We start from the raw sequence: 22,831 nt of genomic DNA on the forward strand, positions 1-22,831 counted from the left end.
CAATATGTGATCTGTCGCTACTTCTGTTTGATTGCATTGCTATGCATATGCCAGTGGGTTTAGGAAAGATGATTTATGGTTTTTAAAGTCTGGCACCAACAAACAAATAATAATGACTGCTTCCGGACAGGTTTCCTTAACAACATCAGCTATTGGCTCATTCCTTTGGACGAGCCTATAAAAAAATGACATATATCATCTTTAAGAAGGAAGACATCATAGAGAGAGAGAGAGAAAAGCCAGTGGAACATCAGCACAAAAATATCATCAGACATGAATGTAGATGTCGTCGTCAGTGATGATGCCGCATGAATCAATGCGCTTTTTCTTTTGAGGGATCAAATCTGTCTGTTCCCCTTACTCAGCACGCGCTATTTGCTGCTGAACTCTGCTCTGATGGAAACGGGGAGAAACGGCAGAAAGAACTAAAGCGGGGAATGAGAGATGACAGCCTGAGAGGAGAAGATGAGCATATTAGACAGGAACTTCCTGGAAATAATTGGGTGACTTTATGATGAAGTGCTACAATTACATCTAAGTGTAGTAGGGGGCGGCAATCCAATCAATCCAATCTGATCAATATCAAGACGCCGGTTGTGTTTTGGCACACACGTATGCGTGTCATCGTGTGACAGCGGTGATGCTATTTGACATGCCATCTTGCATGGCTGAAGACAAAGTAGCGTGCAGGAATCTGAAGTAAGATGTCGGCTTGTTAATAAAGCATTGATCGGGCGTATTGATTTTACATGACATGGCTTTCACAAGGATGTAGCTCTCTCACGCACACCTTCACCTCCCCCTTTCCTTCTCCCCTCGTCTGTCGTTCATAGACGGACGCCACCCGACGACTCAAGACAGGAGGGCAGATGTAAATGTTTGTATTATAGCACTTCATTATGCCTGAATTTGCCCATGTGAGGGGATCCATCATTTTGGCTCGTTTCTTACGTCTGGGGTCTGGGACTACACAAATGGATCATGGACTTTGACACTGGCCTTTCAGGATGTGTATTTGCCCTGGGACATATAATAAAAGCACTCGGTGACATTAAATATGGCCCAAAAGCGGGCAGATTTACGGCCGTTCTGATGGGGCTTTCACACAGCGCAGCCCCGAGCAGCAACATGTTGTTCTGTGCTCTGACATTGAGGCTTTGCTGATGAAGGAATGTGTGCGTTTGATAAATGTATCGGAACAGTGGGCGCTAAACGCTCTTCAGTTATTGATCTGATGCTAATGCAGTAAAAGAGGTCAGTGAGACCTTCATTAGCGCAAGACAGTCCCTCACCTCAGAGATCCTCCATCTCAAACACACCAGGAATTATTAACTACAGCTGTGTGAAAAATCACAGGGAAAAACGTGGGCACGAAAAAAGGGAGAAAAACGAAAATAAAGAAATGGTGATTGTATCGTTTCGAGAAAAATACTACAGCATAAATGCAATAAAATGTTTGTTATTAGCAGTAAAATTTGTCAAGAAAAAAATGAAATGTTAATCATAGTTTTTTATGATGGCTACAATACAACTTTTTGATATTAGTTATAAAATAAGTTGTGGAAAAATATATATAAATAAAAGGTAATTATAGTTTCTAACAAAATACAATAACAGCTACAATAAACATGATATTAGGAATAAAATGTGTTAAAGAAATTAAATGGAAATTTTTTTTATGATAGCTACAATAAAACTTTGATTTTAGTCATATTGTTTTTTTAAATAAAGAGAAATTCAAAATACAATCACAGTATCATTCAAATAATAAAATGTGTACTGTGTATAATTATTATGAATATATCAATACACACAAATGCATGTATATATAAAAAATAATAAAAAAATATAATATTTATATATAAGATAAATTATATATATATATATATATATATATATATATATATATATATATATATATATATATATATATATATATATATATATATATATATATATATATATATATATATATATATATATATACAGTATATACATGCAAACATTTCTTTAAAAATATACATGAAGGAGTGTGTATTTATATATGCATCATAATTATACACAGTACACACACATTTATTATGTAAACGCAAACTTTTATTTTGGATGCTCCAGAACTAAAACAAATAATAATAAATGAAACATTAATTCATTCATTTTTACAGTATCAACAAAATATAAACACAAAAAAAATTAAGCCTTTTTTAAGACTTGCGCAATTAATAATAACATTTAATTGAATAATCCTTACATCGTTTAATTGATTAAGGATTTTTGGAATTTACTATTAATTAAATTGTGTAAATGTAAAAACAAAAAAAGGCTTACAAAAAATTTTGTACATTTTCTTAAATGTATACCTGCACAAAACACACAGGTGGGTTGTTGTTAGGATTTTCTGGTTGGTTTCTAGGCGATTATTTACTGATCCAAGTAATTCTGGTATGACTTGGGTCTTAGCAAACACTACTAATAACTATGGTTACCATGGTCAAAATCATATAAGGGGAGGACTGTTGCGATTACCAACCCATAAAATTGATAAAAATGCCAGAGAAATGAATGGAAGGAGAAACAGATGTGGTTTTGGTGTGTGTGGGGGGTATCAGTGCTACTGGGCCAGCTGGGAAATATGGAGAACAGATTGCGCAATAACCGTTTAAATCCAGACAGACTCCTGCAAGCATCTTTCCTTTTCCTTCACTCTCACGGTTTTGAACTATTAAACATTCACAGTGTACACACGCTCTATCTATTTCTCTCTCAGCCCAGGCCTGAGGCTAAGCCCCTCCCACTGGCCTTTGAGCCGGCCCCCCAGCCCCAGGCTCGGCCAATCAATAGCACTTTCCTGTTTTAGAGCTGGGTAATTATGAGGTGGGGAGAGTAGGTGACCTTTCACCTGTTCCGCATTACTTTGCTGATATTAAGATAAATTGCCCGATTTTGGGTAAACATATGCTGCAATTCAGGCTGTCAGCGCCGGTTTGCTCAGGGATAATTTGTATTGATCTCTCCGTTTCTTCCCAATTCTGCTTACTGACCTCACGGATAATGAGAGAGAGAGAGAGAGAGAGAAAGAGTGTGTGTAAGTGCTGGATATGGCCGTACTCACCGCTGCTTTTCACTGCATGTGTGTGTGTGTGAGTATATGGAAGCCTGGCGTATGTCAGTGGCAGAGTGTTTTGCTTACGTCTTCATTTGTCATCCATTTTCGGTTTGTTTGTTCTATCCATCCGGAATGGAGAGAGGGGGGGGGGCTGAACGCCGTTTAGCACTCAAGCATAACTGAGCACGTTAAATCAAATCAGGCTCACGTCTCGTACGGGACCGTTATGAATTATGGAGCCGCCTGTATAAAAGGGAAATGTGCTTGCTAATGAGCTAGCATGCTTTTCGGGCCGCCTCGCCTCCTCCGAACGAGAGCGGAGTGAATGAACAGAAGGGTTTGCGTTTGATGGATGACAAATCTAAAGCTCCTTGGGCTGGTCATCATGTTTAGTTGTTTTTTTCACCCCTCATTTGTAAAAGAGAATGTTAAGCACAATCTGCCAGGGATTTAACATAAAACAGCCTCTGATTTCACATCCAGAGAGAGTCTGCGAGTGCCTACACGTCGCCTGCCCGCGTGCGTCAGTGTGTGCGCGCCACCGCCATATATTTCAAGATTGAGTGTTTTGACCTTGTTCTCGCAGACTGTATATATTGTCATTCTTCAAAGCTGACACGCTAGAGTGCGGCAGATACTAAACTGTGACACGTTTTTATTTAGCAATAAGAGAAGCGTCCCATAGTAACATCACAGGAAAGTGACACGATCGCAATCAATCACTATAAAACGCAGCCGATTCGCAAAGTTACGAGATGGAGAAAACTTACTTGATGCACTACATATGCTCCATATACTATATTGGTCCTTTTCTCTAGAAAAATCTGGATTTGAATATGGTGAGATTATGAATCGGTAGCTGAAAAAATACACACATTTTTTTTTAACTTTCACCGTTGTTAGTTGCACTCAAATCATCCTTGTAACTACATGAACTTAAATTTACTGAGTTGTTTCTACTAAAACTGAGTATTGTCAGCTTTACTGAATAAGTGTTTGTTTGGTCAACTTAACTGGGCAGTGGATCTGTAGTTCCCAGCATGCTTTGCAAGGGACTGATTTAGGAGCGTAAATTTAGGGATTAAAGTGTTATTTGATGTGTTTTTCAGTAAAGTTAGTTTATGTTAATTAAATGTAATTTTGTGGTTACCATTATGCAGAACAGTGGTGCCTGCATGTGTTTAGGCTATGGGCACTCATACACACATTTATTGGATGGAATTCCTGCCCTCAATTAAATTAAGTTTGTCCAATGAGTTATTTTTGCATTTTGCTTCTAAAAATATGCTTGTTGTTATTTAATAGTTTTCCACTTACACTTCGTAGAGTAAATAGTTAATTTAATAAGGTAAATTAAATCGATAAATGTGTTCTCCTAACATAATAACCTTTTATAAATGTAACATAACATTATTAAGTAAACTGCACATATGAATGTTATGTAACAGTGACAAATTCAAATGGTTTGTATTTACTCAAAGAAATTTTGTCAGCTTTACTTGAATTTATTTTGTTCATGTAACTAAATTACTCAATATAGTTGCGTGGAACCACTTGACGCTGCTTTTTTGAGTAAATTCAACAATTTTTTTTGAGTGTATGATCAATTGACTTTAATTGACATTTCTCACTGGTCTACTGTAAATTCAGGGCTGGAGAAACAACAGAAAACTGGAGAAGCGAAAAGTTGACTTTGGTGTGAAGCATTCTGGGTAATGAAGTGTTATTTCACTATGGTCCATAAAATGAAAATTAACTTAATCATACATATGTTGTTTGACAAGATGTCTATGGGTATTTCAGACTGGGAAATGAGATATAATAGCAACAGTTATGAATGTCAATATATTTGAACACCCTTGCATTCAAATTCTTTTCATTTGGTTAAAAAAAAAAAAAACCTGTGCTTGCATTCCAGACGTCCATTACATCCCATGATGATGATAAGTGTGTATCTTTGGCTCTGATAATGAATGGCTTTCTGGCTGTTGCTCTCTATTACTTTGTCTAATTATCCTTAACTGCTGCGAGCTTATCTCCGCCCCACCTCCACCATCAAGAACCACTTTTCCACTTTTTTTTTTTTTTTTTACTTCCACAAACATGAGTCAGAAAGGGGAAACACAAGAGATTTTGAAAAACGGAGAGAGATCTGCAATAGTGCTGCCCATCTCTGGTTTCTTAAGGGAACAGAGAATGCCTGACTGTTGTCAACATGCTCTGTGAAAACAAAAACGTAGAAAGGAAATGTCTTTTAACACGGATTGCCCATTGTTCCACAGCTGAGCTACAGAGACATCCAAGAAACAGAAAAATGAAAGAGGATAAGCATCAAAGGGCAGAAAGAGTTTCTGAGTTTAATGCGGCATAATAAAAACAGGAAAACATTCATTTGTTCCAGCACAGCTGCTGGATTTCACTCTAAATGAGGTCAATTTTCATTGCAATTATGATCATCTTCCTGTAACTGCCCGACCAAGAGAGGTAGTAATAATTCAGTTACTTTTCTTTACCAAAAACAGACCACCTTCATAATTACAACTTCTTTGACCTGAAATATAATCTGAGAGAAGAACTGAGGAATGTTTTGCATGTTAACAAGAGAGACATGCTAGCAGCCGTTAAGACCCACAGATGTGTTTCACAACAGAAACGTTTCTCTTGTAATATGTAAAAAAACATACATATTATGTTTATACACATAAACACACACACATGTGCGATTAACCACATCTAACATAAAAGTTTGTAAATATATCATATATTCAGTACCGGTCAAAAGTTTGGAAACATTACTATTTTTTATATTTTTAAAAAAGAAGTTTCTTATGCTCATCAAGCATGTATTTATTTGTTCAAAAAACACAAATATTGTGAAATATCATTACATTTTAAATAATTTTATTTAAATCTATTTTTTTATTTTAATCTATTTTTAAATTACTTTAAAATATAATTTATTTATGTGATGCAACACTGAATTTTTAGCATCATTACTCCAGTCTTCAGTGTCACATGATCCTTCAGAAATAATTTCTTAAGTTTTATTTTTTTTATGTATTATCAATGTTGGAAACAGCTTTTTTTTGGAACCTGTGATTTTTTTTAGAGTTCATTGATAAATAAAAAGAAGAACAGCAATTATTCAAAATATAAATATTTTCTAACCATATAAACTTTACTATCACATTTTTTTAAATCAATTTAACACATCCTTGTGGAATAAAAGTATACATTTATTTAAAAAAAAGAAAAAAAAAAGAAAGAAAATTACTGACCACAAACTTTTGAACATCCATCTATATTGTTACATAAGATTTCTATTTTAAATAAATTATGCTCTTTTTTCAAACTTTTTATTCATCAAGGAATCCTGAAAAAAGTATCACAGGTTATAAAAAATATATATTAAGCAACACTTTTTCCAACATTGATAATAAATGAGTATCAAATCATCATATTAGAATGATTTCTGAAGGATCATGTGATGCTGAAGACTGGAGTAATGATGCTGAAAATTCAGCTTTGATCACAGGAATAAATTATATTTTAAAGTATACTAAAATAGAAAACCATTATTTTAAATTGTAATAATATTTCACAATATTGCTGTTTTTTCTGTATTTTTGATAAAATACTGCTTGATGAACATAAGAGACTTCTTTAAAAAAATATTAAAAATAGTAATATTTTTTAATTATTATCATTTTATACTTTTATATTAGATGTATATATATATATATATATATATATATATATATATATATATATATATATATATATATATATATATATATATATATATATATATATATATATATATATATATATATATAATGCGTTTTGATATGTTTAACATTTTTGGTCACTACAACTTTTGACTAGCTGTGTTTAAAATGCTTTATTAAAAAGACTAATGTTAGGCGACTAAAAGTAGACTAGGTGATAAACCAAACGAAAAGCGATTGGGATTAGTGGGATTTTTAAGTGGAAAAGAACGAGGGATACACACCTAAAAAGGGAGAAATTAGCTGATGGCTGACTAGTTTTGTACTATTACAGTGCTTTGAATTTCAAGCCTGATTTGAGCAAGAAGAAGAGCAATATAGAGAAGAAGAGATGGTGGGGGGGGGGGGGGGGGGCAGAGAGAGACAGAGAGAGCTGGAGCTCTTCGACGTGGCGCTAACTTCTTCATTTTATTGCCAGCTGTCTCCGAGGAAGCTATTTCATCTCCGAGAAATTCAGATACTCCGGAAATTAAAATTTCAAAGATCTGCGGCGTGAAAAAAAAAAAAAAGAGTGTGGGAGAAAAAAAAATCAATGGAGGCAGATCAATGCTCATAGAAATTTCATGAACTTTGAACCGATACAGGCATGATGATGAGAAAGAGAGAGAGAGAGAGAGGGGGCCGCTCGAGCCACCGATAAAGTGTCGACAGGACAAGAGAAGCCCACTCTCGCGATCTAGGCCGTTCATATTTTATTTCCCTGACAGAAATTACATTTCAAGTCTATTTCTGTAACAAGGAAGGTTAAAAAAGACCTCCAACCCTTCAATTTCTCTTTTTCTCCTCCTTTTGTCAGCATTCTCCATCCATGTGACTCGCTCACCTCCGGCGGACCTGACTCAAACGGCTCGCCGATATCAAATCGAATTGGGCTGATCGCAGACGCAAATGAATATTGTAAAATGAAGATCAATACATGGATGAAGTGGGGAGGGGGGGAAATCGATGGCCGCTAAATTATTGCTGCGTTTCGTCCTCAAGATGAGTTGTGTTTTCCTCCGCCGGTCAATACTTTGTGGCTTCTCTCATTAATCTATAAATAAATTTGGCGATGAATGTGGCTTGCGCGGGTTAGTCCCGGGTCAGAGGGCTGCAAACGGGAAGATGTTTGGGAACGAGAGAGCGCCCCATCCATCAGACCAGTGCTGGCCACTGGAGCATGACTAATTTCTCTGACTAAGTGAGGACAAACCTATTTAAAGCTGCCAGAGGTAAAAAAAAAAAAAAAATGGACCGAGCCAAAATAGCAACCAGCAGGGCCAATTATACCCAAAATCACTCCAGTGCAACTCTCTTTAAGGAGAGAGGGTTCATTCGACCCTTCCAGCACATGCAGAGGTTGACTGAATCTTTTTTGGACCTCTGCTTATTATAGAGTTGTAGCTTGTCACAATATTGCGTTAAAATATCACCACAATCCCCAATGGTGTGACATTGCTCACAATAATGGCGCGCTCCTCTCTGAAGTAATAATATTTCTCAAACAACTGTCTGAGAAGAAAAATTCTCATCTGCTGAGAAGGACTCAGGTCTTGGTTCTAGTTATTAGCGAGCAGCTCCCCGGTACACTTGTATCATTAGACAAGAGCGCGATAGAGAGTCGCCAAGTGTTCTTCTCCATAGACGTTTAAAAAGCAATACATTATTACATCTAAAATAGATCATCTTGGACTAGTGTCTTTTACATAAGTGTCTTAAAAGTTCTCCCTTTTAATTCAGTGAGATTATAAAAGACTTCAAATTTGAAAGTCATTAATTCATTATGGTTTTACAGCAGTAACAATAATCATATTTGTCAAAATATTTCATGCATCTATCCTTTAAACTTCAAGGCTTTTTAAACTCTTCAAAGCTTTCAAATAAGGCTGTCTAGTCCACATTTAAAGTTTGTCTTTACAAACTGAAAAGTACAGTTCTATGATATTTAATTTTTTTATTTTTTTTGACTGTCAAATCATTTGAATTTGCAAATCTTCCTGAAAGCGTTCTCAATTCAATTCTGAATGGCAAACAACTCTGCTGCTATATGTAAATGTTACAAAACAGATGATTTTCTCTATGTTGAGCCCTTTGCACTCTTTTAAGTGTGGAAGACTGCTTGTTGTACTTGACGTAGTGAACATAATGGAGACGGAGAGGGAAACAACTCCTGGACTGCGTTCAAACACCTCTGTTTACATTTCCTCCCTGCTACTGATTATTTCTGCTAGTTCTGGAGTGTGTGTGTGTGTGTGTGTGTGTGTGTGTGTGTGTGTGTGTGTCCTATCAGATGCAGCTCGTGCTCAGCGAGGCCAAAGGCAGTGGGTGGGGACGAGTGTCTGATGGACAGATAGCCCAGTGCAAACGGCTGGCTGATCATTCGCTGATATGCCGTTTCATGTGCCACCGTTTAGATTTGTTTACCATCTTTCCTGTTTCCAACCGCCCCCTCCCAATCTGCTCACAAAGACCCCACTAGAAGATCTTCGAGCGGTAATGGACTTCCTCGAGAAGTGAACGAGCCTTTTGAAGTGGACCAGAGCGGAAGTACAGAAGAAAAAATCCACTCTTTACAATTTGAAACACGTCAGAGGTTAATTGCCTCTAAATGTCAGTAATTAGTCTAATGAAGACCTGCGCTTGGTTCCAGCGTGCCCGTGTGCATGCGTGCCAGGATCTAGACGGGCATCTTTACAGAGTGAGTGAAGGGGCGAGATGACCCCTTTGTCCTTTTGTGCCGTGATAAATGACCGTCTCCTCCTCTGTGCGTTTTGTCAGTTTCAGCGCAGTTGAGTCGATACCTTCACCTTGACAAGGAAACTTTGTGATTTATCAGGGCCGCCGGCCAATCAACAGGCCGGGAGCTGGGAGCCCTTGGAGAGCCCGAGAGCACGCTGTGGTCAAAGTCTCGAGGAGCCGAATGGGGCGACGTTGTCACCGGCGTGATAGACAAATGAGTCTCGTTAGACGGGGCCAAAAAAGAGGGGAGGGGTCCTGAGGTGGAGGGAAAAAGCGAGAAATGGCAAGCAGAAAAAACGCTTGACTCGTACTAATAACAGAAAGGGTCCAGATCGGTCACGGCGGATTAAAAGACGAAGCACCCTGTCACGCCGCAGGTTTCGAAATTAGCAAATAATGTTCCCGAGTTGTGATAAATGTTTGACGGGCCTCCCTCGCAAATCATTTTTTAACATTTTGATGCATGTCTACAATCCCATCGGAGGAAAGGAAAAGTTTACTGGCCCTCGAATGTGCCTTGACAAATGAAGGCCGGTAAGTGTACGATTTCTGTATGAAGTATAGTTCATTTTCGCCAATTCTGGTAAATGGGTGTCACTGATTAGGACAAATAGTCTGGAGGGGTGATGGCTCCTGCCGTACGTCTCTATCCCTCTTTCTCCTTCTCTCCCTGGCCTCCAGTGGAGCGTTAAGGCCGCGGTCACCAGTGACCATGCCTAAATAGAAAGCAATAGCTTTGATGCAATTAGAGTCCGACGTTGAGCTTTATTTATGGCTGGTGTCATTGTTCGGAATCGTTTGTAAAAGCGCTCAGGAGGCCTGCCTCCTTTAAAGTGTCTATTAGAGCCAGAGCGCTCACATACATATATATCTTAATTTATATCTCTCACTTTCCCCTTGTTAGGAGCCAAAGGAGATCATCGCTGCCTCCAAATTTGGGTCACAGAGACGGACGGAATGTATTCCCACGCACCCTCTGCCAATTCAATTTGTTTATAGGGACGTTCCTGCTTATCTTTTAAGGTACTTTTGAGAAAAAGTGTTTGCCAATTCTGATAGCTAGCTTAAAGCCAAAATCAAAACTGTATTCAGTCTATTAAAGAAAATCTTTAAATGATCGTAATATTGTTAAAATAACAAATATAAAAGATCTGTTCTGGCCCAAATTCTCATTTCGTTTGGAAATACTGTACATCGACACAAGGAAAAAAAAAAAAAACACTCATCAAACCATTTCACGAGGAATTTAAAAGGGAACATCTGGATGGGCTTTTTAAAATAGCCAGATCAGCTAAAGAGAGCATTGAGAGTTGAGAGCTATTGGCAAAGGGACAAACACAGCCGTCCTGCTTTGATTTTTTTCCCCTCTCTTTTTTTATGGACCCTTCTGACAAGCTGTTCCGTGCCAGACCTGATCAATGGATAACCAATACAGGTATCAGATGGCGCAGCGGTGGCCTTGTGTTAACAAAAGACACGATCGTACAAACATACAAGGTTAAAGATGAAAAAAACCAACAGAACACGCAGTTCTTTGAAGGATACAAAGGGATGCAGACTCAATAAACCGCTGCAGTGTTTCCTTTTAAATGAAGATGCTAAGAGCCCGGAGCTGTAAATAGCCTGACCGACACACACACAAACACGCGGTAGATCAGAGTGTTAATGGACGGCTATTGAATAACACATTGTTTTAGGCCCAGTTCTGGCAGCTCATAAACTACCAAGACCCTCTCGCGTGTTTGCGTAACCTTACGGGATGCCGACATCCCATCACTGGCCCTCTTTAATGTCCCCAGGTCTTGGTGGATCTCTGCGGCGTGTTTAATTTCACTGCTGTTTAGCTGTGTCAAAGCAAGAGGCGTTGGAGAGTACCGGAGGACATTAGGAGCCGCTTTCAGAGTCTGAGCAGAGTAATTTGTTTAAAGAGCATTGACCTCTGAGACAGGCGGCTTGTGTTGGCCGTGATGGAGGAGAATTATCGACTCTTAAAGTAGCACGGCACTCTGACAGGCGATTGCCACCACATCTGAGCCGACACGAAGGACCTTTTACGACACCTTCAGCACTACCAAAGGGCGATGAAGAACATATCTTCCCAAAATCACAAGAAATTAGATTTCGTTTAAACAGTAATGAAGGCTATATTTGGGACCATTATGATTTGAGACATTGATCTCCAATTAAACACAATTTTTCCACAATAATGGAAAAAAATATATATTTAAGTTAATTGTCATGACAATAATATCACAATGCAAAAAATCGTAATGTTCCTAAAGCTTGCTTATAATATATCATATGCATATAATAATCAAAAGATGGTTGCTAATGATCAAACCCAAATCTGAGGGTACTACACCCCTGCAAAAGGAGGCCACAGCATTTAATTGGCCGTGATGTATCAGATGAGAGTAAGGGTGTGTCTGCCTCAGAAAAAAACAACACTTGGTCAGCATGAAGTGTTGTGACGCCCAACAAAAACACAATTTATAACTATTTAAAAATGGTCTTGTAAAATATCCAACGCTTACACAATTTAGCAAATGCACACTAACAAACAATCACACACACACACACAGAGAGAGAGAGCGTGCTATAACTGGCGAACATTTTAGCATTTCCAGTTCAAAGCGGCTGTTTATGAACTAATTACAGGCATAAACTCAAGCAATTTGTTTCGATCAATATCAATATAAGAGCTTAAGAACTGAAAATTGGAGGAGAGGGAAAAAATTGAAATTTAGAAATGAACAAAACATAAGCAAAATGCACCTCTGAGCTTTGCTTAAAGATAATAATCATAATTACAAGTACTGCTTTTGATATAGTCTCTTATTTAAGAACATTCATTAATACATATGCTTTAAAGGGGAATTTAATTGACTTGAAATGTCAACCGGTTTGATAAAGCCTTATAACAGCATGGAATGAATCCAGTCTAGCGTGTGTGTGTGTGTGTGTGTGTGTGTGTGTGTGTGTGTGTGTGTGTGTGTGTGTGTGTGTGTGTGTGTGTGTGTGTGTGTGTGTGTGTGTGTGTGTGTGTGTGTGTGTGTGTGTGTGTGTGTGTGATTTGCCTGTCATTTGTGACCTCAGAGAGGGAGGTGAGGCATTATGGGGATTGGAGTTCAGAAGATGAGAGGTATGGGGCGTGTAGTCTGTGACTTCCCTTCTTTAATTCGAGGGGATAATTAACTAAGTCCTCAAAATCTCCGCCAGTAATTATATCTCCTCACTGATGAGCAGGAACAAGGATCAGTGAGGGAAAACAAACAAACATTTCATAAAGACAGGGGAAGGTGGGGGTGACAGACGCTGGATCGTCTTCTATAACGGCCTCTAGTAAACTTAGAGTAGGCAATATAATTATGCAGTATAAATATCAATACACTGTATATGTAAAATATATTTGTAGGACTCAATGCATAGATAGATAGATAGATAGATAGATAGATAGATAGATAGATAGATAGATAGATAGATAGATAGATAGATAGATAGATAGATAGATAGATAGATAGATAGATAGATAGATAGATAGATAGATAGATGATAGATAGATAGATAGATAGATAGATAGATAGATAGATAGATAGATAGATAGATAGATAGATAGATAGATAGATAGATAGATAGATAGATAGATAGATAGATAGATAGATAGATAGATAGATAGATAGATAGATAGATAGATAGAAAAATAAAAGTAATGGTTAAGTAATTGACTGACTGGGCTGTTTTTGTTTCGGACATTGAAACTTTGGTCGGAAACTAGGTTTACCACAGTCAATTTTTGTTAGGGTTGATGACGCAAATGTTCGTCAAAACATTCTAATGTGTGCTGAATTTGACACTGACTCCCTGTTTTGTGCTTATTAGCATTAGCACATGTGTAGTCCCAGAGTCTCTGCGGCTTTAACGATGGCAGACATTAATGTCTGAGCAGGTCTGGTATTAGCCTGCCCTGTGTTCTCGGGTTTCATTATCGCAGGGGCTCGTTGGCCTCTGCCCTGCCCCTGCTGAGAGGGTTAAATGTGGGAGGGAGAATCGGCCCGTAGCCTCGGTGGGGTTGAGATGGGGAACAGCTGCCTGGGGGGACCGGGGCCCCTTCCTCACCTCCCTTTTTCTCTCTCTCTCTGTGTCATTTTCTCTCTCTCCCTCTCTCCTTGACATTCCTGAGTGTGAGAGTAATTCCTGATTATTATCTCATTGTCCTACTCAATTTGGGATCAGACACACCGCTTCCAGGTCAAACACGGTGTGACCGTGTAACCTCCAGTATCAGCTGTACCGAGGGAGAGATTACGCTCATCTAAGACCACGTAAAAACACAACCGGCCCAAATTCCACCCGGACGCACAAAGCACAACCTTGTGAGCTGGTCACACATACGTACGCACACATGAGTAACCTGGGCACCAAGAAACACTAGTGTTTTTGTGCAAAGTAGAGGACAGGAAGGGGTCGGAGTTGTGTTGAGATTAACTGGAGTTGGCAGCTGCCCCCAACTCCATTGCCCTGCGTTATGATAGGGTTACAGAGGCATGCATCTCACACCGTTTGGGGTTCAGCACTTAAGGATAAAGCCTGAGAGAATGGAGGAAACCAACACACAAGCCAATTGATATGACTGCGACTCACCTGTATACACGAATCGTCCCGGCGCGCCTTTGCAGAACTGCTTTGACTTGTAGGACAGGGTGACTTCTACAACGCCCGGGATGTGTCTTGGAGGGGTCTGCACTCGGATGGCATGGGGCGTAATGAGCTTTAAGAGACAATGGGCAACCTGGTTAGGACCATGCAAACTACACCAATTGTTGCATAGTTTGAAACACCTGGCATGCAATGAAAACATTTAACCAATGAGCTCCAGTGCTTAACTAATTGTCAAGCAACCCCCGACCCTTCAGAAGTGACTCTGGCCCACACCCTTTCCATGTTTCTTGTTGACTGAGAGTTAATGTTCATTTCAAGCTCAGAAATGGGGTGTTACCAGCTAAGAAAGACAGTGGGCAAACTCTGTCAGGACCGTGCTAATTGTTGCATCAATTTGAACGCCTGAGTGGTAAAGTATCCCGTCAAGTACAAGCCATTCAAAAACGAACCCGTCCAGTTTTTTTTTCTCCTCGCTTTAGAGTTAACGTCAGCAAATAGTCCTTGGATTACACCGAGCCCGGGAAAGGCCAAGGGGCAGGAGTCCTGTTAAAATCACCTCCATATGTCTTTCCTTCACTGCTTTCCCTCGCTCGTTTTTCCCCCTCTGAGATATTTCACCCCTAATTGTTCAATTGTTTTGCAAGACCTCACGGTTCGGCAAGGAACGCGGCGGAGGCCTCTGTGGACTTATTGTGGGGCTGTTTAGCATGCAGTTTGTTTATCTAACTCCTTATCTGCTCTTGTGATTAAACTAGGAAAAGAAAAATAATAAAATAAAATCGAATAAACAAACGCTGATTGGCTCGTTGAGGCTCCAACCGACAAATATATGCCAGACAGCTTTATCAACTCATAAAGGAACACACTAACCTGAAGTCTTTATTAGCTCCGAACTAATTACGACGCAGCTTCGGCATCCCTTTAGTTCACTCTTATTTATATGTTTATGTGGCGTGAAATGAACAAAAAGTAAATGTACAGAGACAATAAAGGGACGGCGGCATAATTGCATTAAATCGGTAGAAGCAGGGCTTCATAAACTGTGCATAATCACAGTTTTCACGTAATCACTTTTTATAGAATGTAATGAAGTTCATTAGAAGGCTGTAACAGAAATAAATGGCTGGGCAAATATCTCGTACACAATAAAATGAATTATCTGGGTTTTATGCCAAAGTCTTACCTCACTCCATACTAGCATGGTGCCAAACACGACCTGTAGTCCATCGAAGAAGTTATCGCCGATGATGATGACCGTGGCTCCTCCAGTGGTCCAGCCTTCACTCGGGCTAATGGCCTTTATGCACGGGGTAGCTGCTTATAACAGGACAAAAAGCACAACTCAGGATCCCGTTTTTATACGGACAAGCGCTAGCCACATGCAGATCATGGGTAATGAAACCCTAAAGTAAAAAAAAAGCATGAATGTTTTGGGCCACGTGAAAACAAAAGGCTTGCGTTGTAGAAATCAACCATTAAACTGTTCCCTAACACAATGAAAACATCGTACAGATGCGTTAGAGCAAATGCGGCCGTTGCTGATGATTAAGCACTGCGCACGCTAGGACTGTCGGTTTATCTGTTCGGCTTTCACAGATCTGAGATCAGTCAATCAAAAGGTCGTGGAGCAAAGCACGGGCGGGGGGACGGCAAAAAAGCGGGACTTCAATTTTTCATGCACCCGCTAATGGGGCGAGGCTTTTTATCCACAAACCTTGCCTTTGGTTTCAAAACGTCCAACTTTCTCCTCTCTTCCATCCCTTTATCTCCCAGTGTCTCATCTTTTGGTAATGAGTACTTTTTGGGATTTGTGAGTTTAAGGTTTAAATTGGTACGCTATCATGCTAATGGTGACGTACACGTGTTCTTAAACGAGAGAATGAGGTCGTGGCTCTGACCCCGCCTTTGTTGTGAAGTTAGCCAATGGCTCATTAGCATACATTATTGTCCTGCCCCCCTCCACCCCTGCAGAGTCGAGGGGTGCTACTACCACAGTTGTAAGAGGCGCAGGGCGACTCGATCCCACCGCCCCCCGTTAACATCTTAGCGCTGTGTGCTTTGATCAGCTTTTCCTCTTCACTCTGTTGACTCTGTTCTGCCACCCCCCTCCAAAGCACCTTTTGAATACGAACTCCCGGGCAAAGCGAGCGCGAATATGACAACACACTTCTAATACTGTCCAACAATTCAACCGCAACAGTAGCCCTTCACCTTGAGCTGTTTTCATTTTATTTTACGGCTTTCCAGCCCCACTCCCTTCGTTTCTTTTCCAGGGGAAAAAACAATGGCATTGTGCTTTTAGATTTTAAGGTCTCGGAGAGGTTATTAATAATGCACAGAAGATGGTTGGCCTCTTTGGAAACCCTCTCAGCTTAAAATCTCTCCCCTCCATTAAAAGTGTCTGACATCATTTTCATCAGCCCGCAGACTCTGACATCATTTTATGACCAAAAAATATTCAATACACGCCTCTTATGCCAACACTAATGCGGCTCTCACATTATATTCTTAATGATTTAAATGCCAAAATACTATTAACTTAATATTTGTATGTGCATTACATTCATTCGATATTAATATCGTAATTGAATATTATAATAATTGTTGAATAATTGACAATGAATCTGGGCGGTTGAATCAAGAAATATTAAAATCATAATAATAATCCTGTTAGTCCTGTATTGTCTGTTTAATTCTTCACGAGGTGAAGTTGGATCGCCGGTCTGGGACATGTTCCGTGCCCAAATGTAATACTTAAGGTTAGGGGTTTGTTCGAGTACTTATTAAGCTCCACCACTAATGCAATAAATGATATATTTATGACCGTTACATGAGGTAAACCTGTAAGGTTAAGCCCTTGTGTGTGCAGGTGTTTCTCTCTCCTGTCTCTCTGCTGTCCTAGCGGCCCTAGTTAATCAACATTAGGTATTGTTGTGTAGAACAGCCCAGACAAGGCAGCTCTCTTTGTTTGCCTTAATGTTGGACTAGTGGAGGTTATATTTACTCATTCCTCTCAGCTCCCAGAGCACCAGAAGCCCTGAGCTCGCTCATACACACACACACACACTGGGAGCTCGCCCTTAACTAGAGCTGTTGACTTCATGCTAATAAGTTCATACAAATTTTCATTTCTAAGGCTTGGGAATGACATTTGCTTTTCTTAATTGCAGGCAGAGCGTTTGAAAGAGGATCAAGTCTCCAAAGACAGACACGACTCCTCATAGGGACTGACCTTCATCAGCGCAACCAATTATAGCAAATCATTCACCAAAAATTACAGTAAACAAATTTACTTTGTGTAGGTGAGCAGAAGGAAGGGGCTGCGAGCACGTGAGCGTGTCTGCGCGTGTGCGAGGTGAGAACGGGCCCACGAGAGGGGCAGTCTGGCAGCTGTGGCCTGAGATCACCACGCATTGCCTCGGAATTCGCAACGCCCCCCCCCCCGCCATCCTAGAGAAAGGGCTGCCAGACCTCTCCCCTCTCCGCCGCGGAGCATTTGCATACATTCTGCTTGAATATAGAGAGGGAACATGTGTTGAATGGGAAGCATAAAGGAGTGAATTACACAGCCTGTGTTCGTCAGCTAATGATATACGTGCGAAATGCACTCAAGCGGATGATGGAAATTGGAGAAAGCAGACATGGTCTATGGCGGCCCGGAGAGGCCAAGTTCAACACTCCACTAGGAAGTGACGGGCAGGAACGTGTTTTAACAAGGGAGAACAATTTAGCAGGGGATGTGGCTCAGGTTATGTTCAGAATAGCATACTGACATATTACCTGGAGTATTTTTGAAGTGCCCAATATGCAGATTTTCTGTATGCATGGATAATCCGAATCGCCTGGCATATGCCAAAATGCCACAAAGCATTTATATTTTTGGGTTACAACAAATAATATCGTACTTTAAAAAATATAATAATACAATAATTCACAATATTTACCATTATAAATATGAATTTTATTTTATTATATAAAATTGGAAATATGAGAAATATTATATTATTTAAAAACATTACTGAATTTTTAAACTTTATTTCCAAGATGATAATTGGATGCTACTTGCATGCAACATGATGAGATCCCTATTTTTAGTCGCCAGTGCACATGGTATCGAGACTGTAAAAGTGTGGTAACATTTGTAAAAGAATAAAAACGAATGCTAAATTATTATATTAGTCTCGCAAAAAAGGAATCTGCATGCATGTGTACATGTATTGAATAAATCTTTACGCCCCGAGAAATCGCTGGCTTTGTTTCATCCGGCTTCCTTTGGCTGAAGTGGACGGTCAACAAGCAAGACCGTGTGTGTGTGTGTGCGTGTGTGTTTTCCCGTGTGTATTGTTTACAGAACACCACGGCGTCTTGGTGTGAAGCTTTAATCAGACTTGAGTCGTCTTCCATGGCAACATGGCGGCCGGCGTGTTTGTCACCTTCTTCGCTGCACTCCCCAATATTGAGGCACTCTAACAGGTCCCATCCTGCCTGCTGCAACCTTCCTTTGTTCCAGCGCGTAAAATGTCTTGTAATTGTGCAGGGGATGTCCAGATGGCAGGCTGATCCCGGCGCTGATGGGATTAGAGCTCTTACCTCACGTCGGCCCATCTGTCCTCTCTAACTGGCTACGGCCTCACAGACGCCGACCGCTCGTCTTTATTGCATAAACCTAACAACATTACCGCCACTTGGTATGCAAATCAACCCGGAGCTGTAGGCCCAGACCGGAGGGGGTGTGCGTGTGCGCCGCAAGAGAGACTTTCTTTTTCTTGCTCTAAATGTCTTCCTACTCCTTTCGGTTTTGTGCATCACTATATTTCCTCGCTTTGGCGGAATGAACACTAAACGGTTACTAAATCGGGGAGTGCGTGCGTGTGTGCATTTGGACCCAGGAGGAGCGGGGTGTCGATTGTGTATGTTGTGTCTGGCTACGTGCAGATGGGGCCGTTTGGATCCGAGTGTGTGCGCGCGCATGTTCGCGCCTGTGTGAATCTGTACATATGTTTCTGCATGGCGTATCTAAATGGCGCTAATGCAAAAGAAACCCTCCTATAGTGTGCGCTCGCCTCTTTCTCCTCCCCCAGGTTTCATTCTCCAGCTGTAAATAATGAAAGGGGCTCATGTGCTCGGAGAGCACAGCAACGGTGAGGGTCCGCTGGGCCATGCGAAGGGAATTACTTTAAGTTGAAGATCAGAAGACAGAGTAAATTCACTGTCCGGGAAAATTCGCCTGAATTAGATGATTAGATAAAAGTGCGAGAGGACGGGAGAAACGGTAGGACCTCCCCGTGGCCGCTTTCGTGCTCTCTCAGCTTGCATTTATCACTTTCAAGAATGTGTTTCTAATCGAAACCACCCTGTATCTGCGCCGCAGACCTGGACTCGACCGTAAATATGGGCAAATTTATATTTTACGACTATATATCCTGTACATGTGTGCCAGAGGCTCTTGAATGGAAAGAGATGACAGATTGAACCTTTCTCTCATTTCCTTCTCAGCCAAATGATAAGTCTTAAACATTCTCTCGAGTTTAAAGAAGTGATTAAACGCCAAGTTCGGATGCTCCGAAACTCTTTCCTTCTGTTTTAACGGCCCCCCGGTCGCCCTTAAAGGGCCAGATATTAGATAGGTAGCTGTAATATTCACTACGGCCCAAATTTGCCATCAGGGGCGGGTGAAACAGCAGGTAACTAAGTGGTGAGAGAAGGCCGGTGGGGGTTTAAGGAGGAGGTGAGCTTTTAAAACAGTCGGAAATTTAAAAGAGTTGTCTGGAATATCGGCACCACTTGTTACAGTGCTGTCAGAATTCACCGCGAGAGGGAATGAATTCATTTAAATTTGACCGTGACTATCATACGTGAGGCCTAATAATGGGTACGAAAGAAAGTTTTTGAATTCTGAAACATACTTTCTCCATGCACATCCTCTTCTGACAATAAAACCGCTGAAACTATATGATGGTTGTAAACACAGTAATGGAAGCTAAGAAAAAGATTTACAATAAAACCAAGCTTTGAAGAAGGATAGCCTCGGCTGTGTTTGGGTTGGGCCGTGTTTTTTCTTTCTTTCGCTCTCCCTCGGTCTCACGGGACTCAGGCAGACGAGGGGAGAGGCCTCAACCTTCTTAATTGCTCTCCTAATTAAAGTCGGTTGCTAAGGAAAACACACCTACTATCAAGCGACTACAGCAGAGAGACAAACAATACGTCAGCATACCAAACACTCGAGCGCTCAGGGCACAAACGTTCAATTACGCTACTTCTGTAGTGCTTTTCACCGACGCTAATGCGAAAGGCCGAGAAATAGAAAACAAATATTTTTGCTGTCTTTTTTTTTTTTTGGTCTCACACGAGTCGGGATTTGATGCGATTTCTCTTGCATCATTAAATATTACTGGAGCTTTGGTTGATATGCTAATTACGGACTGATTAAGACAAAGAAAATACTAATGTTATGTTTTTTAATGAGCAAAGATTATGTTCTGTTTTAATGCTTAGCCCAGAGATTTGAATGCTGAAGTAGAGTGATCAAAACCAGCTCAGTCTAACAAAGCAGCAAAATCTGAATTCTACCCATCCGAGGACTTGCTTTGTAAAGATTAAAACCAAGCCTGGGTGAAATCAGTTCATTTTCTGCACTGAATTTTCACGTTAAAATGTATTCAACTTACTAGCGGCGCATATTAGTAGCTAAAAGTACACTGAAATTAGCCCAAAAATTTGCTAAAATTGTGATAAAAATTGCATAAACCATCACACACCATTTTCAGAACTTCAACAAAAGCTACATAAGAAAAATTAAAAATGTGGCCCAAAATCATTCATAAAAAATAGCAAAAACTATATTTCTTTTTAAATGACTGCAAAAACATCAGTAATAATATTAACAATGAATTAAGCAGTTAGAAACATCATGAAAGCTCTGAAAATGCTTTTTCAGCAAACAGAGAAAGCATGAATATTCTCTAGAGATGAACTAGCCATGTCTCCTCTAAAGTTTCACTACCATGTTTCGTGGATGAGCGAGAAGAGGCGAATGACTAAAAGAATGTGAGCTAAAAATGAGAAAAGGGGAAAGGCAGGAAAACAGAGGGTGAAAGTGAGAGAAGCTCTGCAAATAATAGTGTTATGGGAAATGTGCCTACCATTCTCCAGATAAGGAGTGGCCGTACCTTCTGAGGGATCTAGGCGGCGGGCTCTTCTGCCGTGTTTTGAGTTGTTGTGGACGAACATGTTGTCCGACACGGCCAACACGTGACCGTCCACATTAACCGTTGTCGATACAACGACCTGTGAAGAAAACGTAAAGATTGTTTGATGGCATGTTCAGTCTCTACAGTGGGCCTGTGTGAAGAAGATCATAGAGATGCATTGCTTCACATTATTGGTCTTGGTATGAATAGACCTTTAAAACGAAGTTCCATTCAAATCGCCATTCAAATAATATTGAATATATGAAATATCACAAACTTAAAAAATAACATTGTTCCAAATAATGAAAACATTGCTGTATTCCATGGTTAAAATTTATGTGGAAAGCCTTCAACTAATCAATCAAATAACTTACAATTAAAAAAGCATAGCTTTATATTATTTTGAGTTTGGTATGATAAAGTTTGTAGAAATCCATTATTTCTAGTGCTGTCAAATCGATTAATCACATCAAACATAAAGGTTTTTGTTTGTATAATATATGTAATATATGTATATATAAATTATATATGTGTGTGTGTGTCTGTGTATAAATATACATATAAACACATACACATATATAGGCATACAAAAATAGATGTGATTAATCGTGATTAATCGATTTGCCAGCACTAATTATTTCACATTTCTTACCATAAATATGAACTCGATATAACCAGACTCCTCTTAAACTTAGAATCGACTTCATTCAACTAAATGAATAATTTGGCATCCAAAAAATATCAGGCCTGTTTTTGACCAGAGGCCTTTGAGCACTTAAAGGCCAGAGAAACAAGAAGGACACTTCTGAGGGTTTCTGCGGGGTCTTTATCAGAAACCGCTGGCCTTTTTTTTTTCAGCTTACTCTTTGTTGTGGGTCTTATTTGCGAGAAAACGAACACAAAAAGCCTTTTTGGCCTGTGGTGTCGACTCAACATGAGAGCAGGTCTCAGTACAGTTAGCGGATGAACCCGGCGCGCCTCTGATCAGTAGGGTCCTTTGGACACGGACGCACACGCGCCACACACGGCTTTGTTTGTTTGACTTCTCTCCTCGGTACCAGCGAGGCTTTATTTTGAATGCTGACAACCGTGCGACCACTCCACACCTACGAAACAATAACCGCAAACACATTTGCCTCGCTAAGCGCTGGAGCTTGAACCTGTGCCCATTGTTTGTTTTCCAAGCCAAGCAGGAGGGAGCGAAACAAGGGAAAAGTTGCTCGTTTTTGCAGTCTTACTGGGTTTGGTGGAACAACTCCCTGTGGGCTTTACATTATTAAAACAATAAGTTATATCACTCCATTCCGAAAAAAAAAGAGTCTGTTTTCACACCTTAAGCAACTAAAGATGACTTGCGCGGTTCAATACGC

The 22,831-nt window shown here is 40.0% G+C and overlaps 1 protein-coding gene across 19 annotated transcripts in view; it reads right to left on the reverse strand.

The window, feature by feature from the left end:
* The window catches only part of ebf3a (EBF transcription factor 3a), a 98,320-nt gene that overhangs the window by 11,815 nt on the left and 63,674 nt on the right, over positions 1-22,831 (reverse strand). For 6 of the 19 annotated variants that reach the window (XM_079801720.1, XM_079801733.1, XM_079801723.1 and 3 more), the window contains exons 8-10: positions 21,441-21,558; positions 15,455-15,585; positions 14,254-14,380 (exon numbers count right to left, since the gene is read on the reverse strand). In XM_079801720.1, coding sequence (XP_079657846.1) covers positions 14,254-14,380; positions 15,455-15,585; positions 21,441-21,558 — 376 coding nt within the window. Of the gene's footprint in view, positions 1-14,253; positions 14,381-15,454; positions 15,589-21,413; positions 21,559-22,831 lie in introns of all 19 variants that reach the window. The other 13 variants (XM_079801732.1, XM_079801724.1, XM_079801719.1 and 10 more) reach the window with 3 other exon arrangements.

The sequence above is a fragment of the Gobio gobio genome (assembly GCF_949357685.1).
Source record: "Gobio gobio genome assembly, chromosome: 20".
NCBI lineage: Eukaryota > Metazoa > Chordata > Actinopteri > Cypriniformes > Gobionidae > Gobio > Gobio gobio.